Genomic DNA, 2,401 nt, shown 5'->3' with positions numbered 1-2,401 from the left:
CAAAATCTTTGTGGGGATTTCTTTCTATTATTATCATTGCTGTATATAATAAAATTTTTATAAATAATTGTGTGACCATGCCGGCTTAAAATAATAAAGGTGAGATATAAACAAATGAATAATTACTAACCCTAAAAAAATAATATATGTAATTATAATTACTAAATTAATGTGTATGAGTTAATATATTGCTTATTATTTTAATTATATAATATACTATATGATATATATGAATATTACTAAAATATATGTTTATATTCTTCATTTATTGTGGCTATATTATCATTTTATTGTTATTATTATATTACTCATTTGTCATTCATGGGTGTGTACATGTACACTATAAATCAGATTATTAATTGTGTTGCAAACAAAGTAAAAAATGTTTATTTATTCATTCATCTCATTCACTCGCCTCCTCCCGACTTCCCGTGATGGGGAAGCCACGAACTACAACTCCCGTGAGCCAGCGCGCTTGCGAGAGGCGTCACTTCCGCAAAGAATTCTCTTCTCGCGATTGGCTGACCTACAAGCCCAACTCTCCATTCTCATTGGCTGCCGGGCGACCCGTCCTGGGCTGGAAGGGGGCGGAGAGAAGCCTTTGCAATTCCTGGTTTGCATGTGATTGCAACGATTTGCATCCAGTCGCGGGGGCAGAAATTAAATTTTGCGGTGGGGCAATGCGGGGTAGAAGCAGAACCCATAATGCACGGCCGGTTGGGCATGCTGGGACTTATGCTTGAACTGCAACCATCCAGACGGGCGCTAGAGAGCAGCAGAGAGCCGGGATTCATTGCATCGCGTTGCTGCTTCGAGTGATTTCTTGGCATTTTGCAGCTTTGGGCATCCCAAACGCCGGCTTGGAGAAGGTGGGTTGCAGAGGAACTGGAACCTAAAGTAGAAAAAGGTATCAAAATAAAAATAGAAAAAGTAAATCAATAAAGCTTCAGTGAAGTTTAAAGTTTAGTATAAGTTTAGCTTCGTTTTAAACTTTAGTGAAAACTTTTAAGCTGGGTGGGTTTTGTGGTGAGAAAGAGAGAGAAAGAGAAAAAGAGGAAGGAAAGAAAAAAGAGAAAGAAAGGAAAGAGAAAAAGAAAGAAAAGGAAAGAAAAAAGGAAGGAAGGAAACAGGAAAGAAGAGGAGAGAAAGAAAGGGGAGAGAGAGAAAAGAAAGAAAAGGAAGGAAGGGGAGAGGAAGAAAGAAGAGAGAAAGAGAAAAGGAAGGAAGAAGAAAGGAAGGAAGGGGAGAGAGAAAGAATAAAGAAAGGAAAGAGAAAAAGGAAGGAAGGGGGAGGAAGAAAAGAGAGGAAAGAAAAAGGAAGGAAGAGGAGAAAGGAAGGAAGAAAAAGAAGGAAGGGAAAGGAAGGAAGGGGAGAGAGAAAGAATAAAGAAAGGAAAGAGAAAAAGGAAGGGGGAGGAAGAAAAGAGGAAAGAAAAAGGAAGGAAGAGGAGAAAGGAAGGAAGAAAAAGAGGAAGGAAGGGAAAGGAAGGAAGGGGAGAGAGAAAGAATAAAGAAAGGAAAGAAAAAGGAAGGAAGGAAGAAAAGAGAGGAAAGAAAAAGTAAGGAAGGAAGGAAGAGGAGAAAGGAAGGAAGAAAAAGAGGAAGGAAGGGGACAGGTAGAAAGAAAGAAGAAAGGAAAGAAAGAAAATAAATACATATGTAAATTTCTTATTTATTTCAAGGTTAAGATGATAATCTTGGGTACTTTTGTATATATAATTTGATTTGAGCATCCCCTGGTTTCAGGGCCCTTGTGCTTTTGTGTGCAAAAGATTAAGGTTTAAGAAGAGACTGGGCAGCCATTTGGGGTCTCCTGCAGGGGGTTGGACTAGAAGACCTCCGAGGTCCCTTCCAATTCTTGTCATTCTGTTAAGTTTGCATTCTATTTCCTGCTTGTCTCTTGAACTGCTAGATGTTTGGGGCCCGTTGTGCACGCTTGGCTCTTCGGCGTTGTTGCTCCTCCGTTCCATCCGCAAAGAGTGTTGCAGCCCCCAGGCTGCTTCCAATCCGGGAGGCCTTGGAGGTCCAAGATCCAACTGGACATGATGTTAAAATTCAGGTAGGTGGCAAGAGCACAACGGCCACATTTTTATTTATTTATTAGACTTTTATCTCACTCTGATTACTTTATAGTAATTCAAGGCGGTGAAGATGCCTATTACTCCCCCCTCCTTCGTTTTTCCCACAACAACAGTCTTGTGAGGTGGGCTGGGCTGAGAGAGAGGAACTGGCCCAAAGTCACCCAGCTGGCTTTCAGGCCTAAGGCGGGACTAGAACTCGCTGTCTCCTGGTGATTGGCCCAAAGTCCCCCAGCTGGCTTTCAGGCCTAAGGCGGGACTAGAACTCACCGTCTCCTGGTGATTGGCCCAAAGTCACCCAACTGGCTTTCAGGCCTAAGACT

General features: G+C 41.6%; 1 protein-coding gene across 2 annotated transcripts in view; it reads left to right on the top strand.

Annotated features, from left to right (window-relative positions):
- The first annotated feature begins 592 nt into the window (after positions 1-592).
- The window catches only part of NARS2 (asparaginyl-tRNA synthetase 2, mitochondrial), a 47,976-nt gene continuing 46,167 nt past the window's right edge, over positions 593-2,401 (top strand). The window contains exons 1-2 of one of the 2 annotated variants that reach the window (XM_032220201.1): positions 593-907; positions 1,913-2,059. In XM_032220201.1, the coding sequence (XP_032076092.1) occupies positions 1,913-2,059 (147 nt within the window). In that variant the 5' untranslated portion in view covers positions 593-907. The remainder of the gene's footprint in view (positions 908-1,912; positions 2,060-2,401) is intronic. The other variant, XM_032220202.1, reaches the window with a different exon arrangement.

This window comes from Thamnophis elegans, chromosome 6 (genome assembly GCF_009769535.1).
Source record: "Thamnophis elegans isolate rThaEle1 chromosome 6, rThaEle1.pri, whole genome shotgun sequence".
NCBI lineage: Eukaryota > Metazoa > Chordata > Lepidosauria > Squamata > Colubridae > Thamnophis > Thamnophis elegans.
The sequence above is the reverse complement of the archived record's forward strand: the minus strand, read 5'-3'. Positions and strand labels throughout refer to the sequence as shown.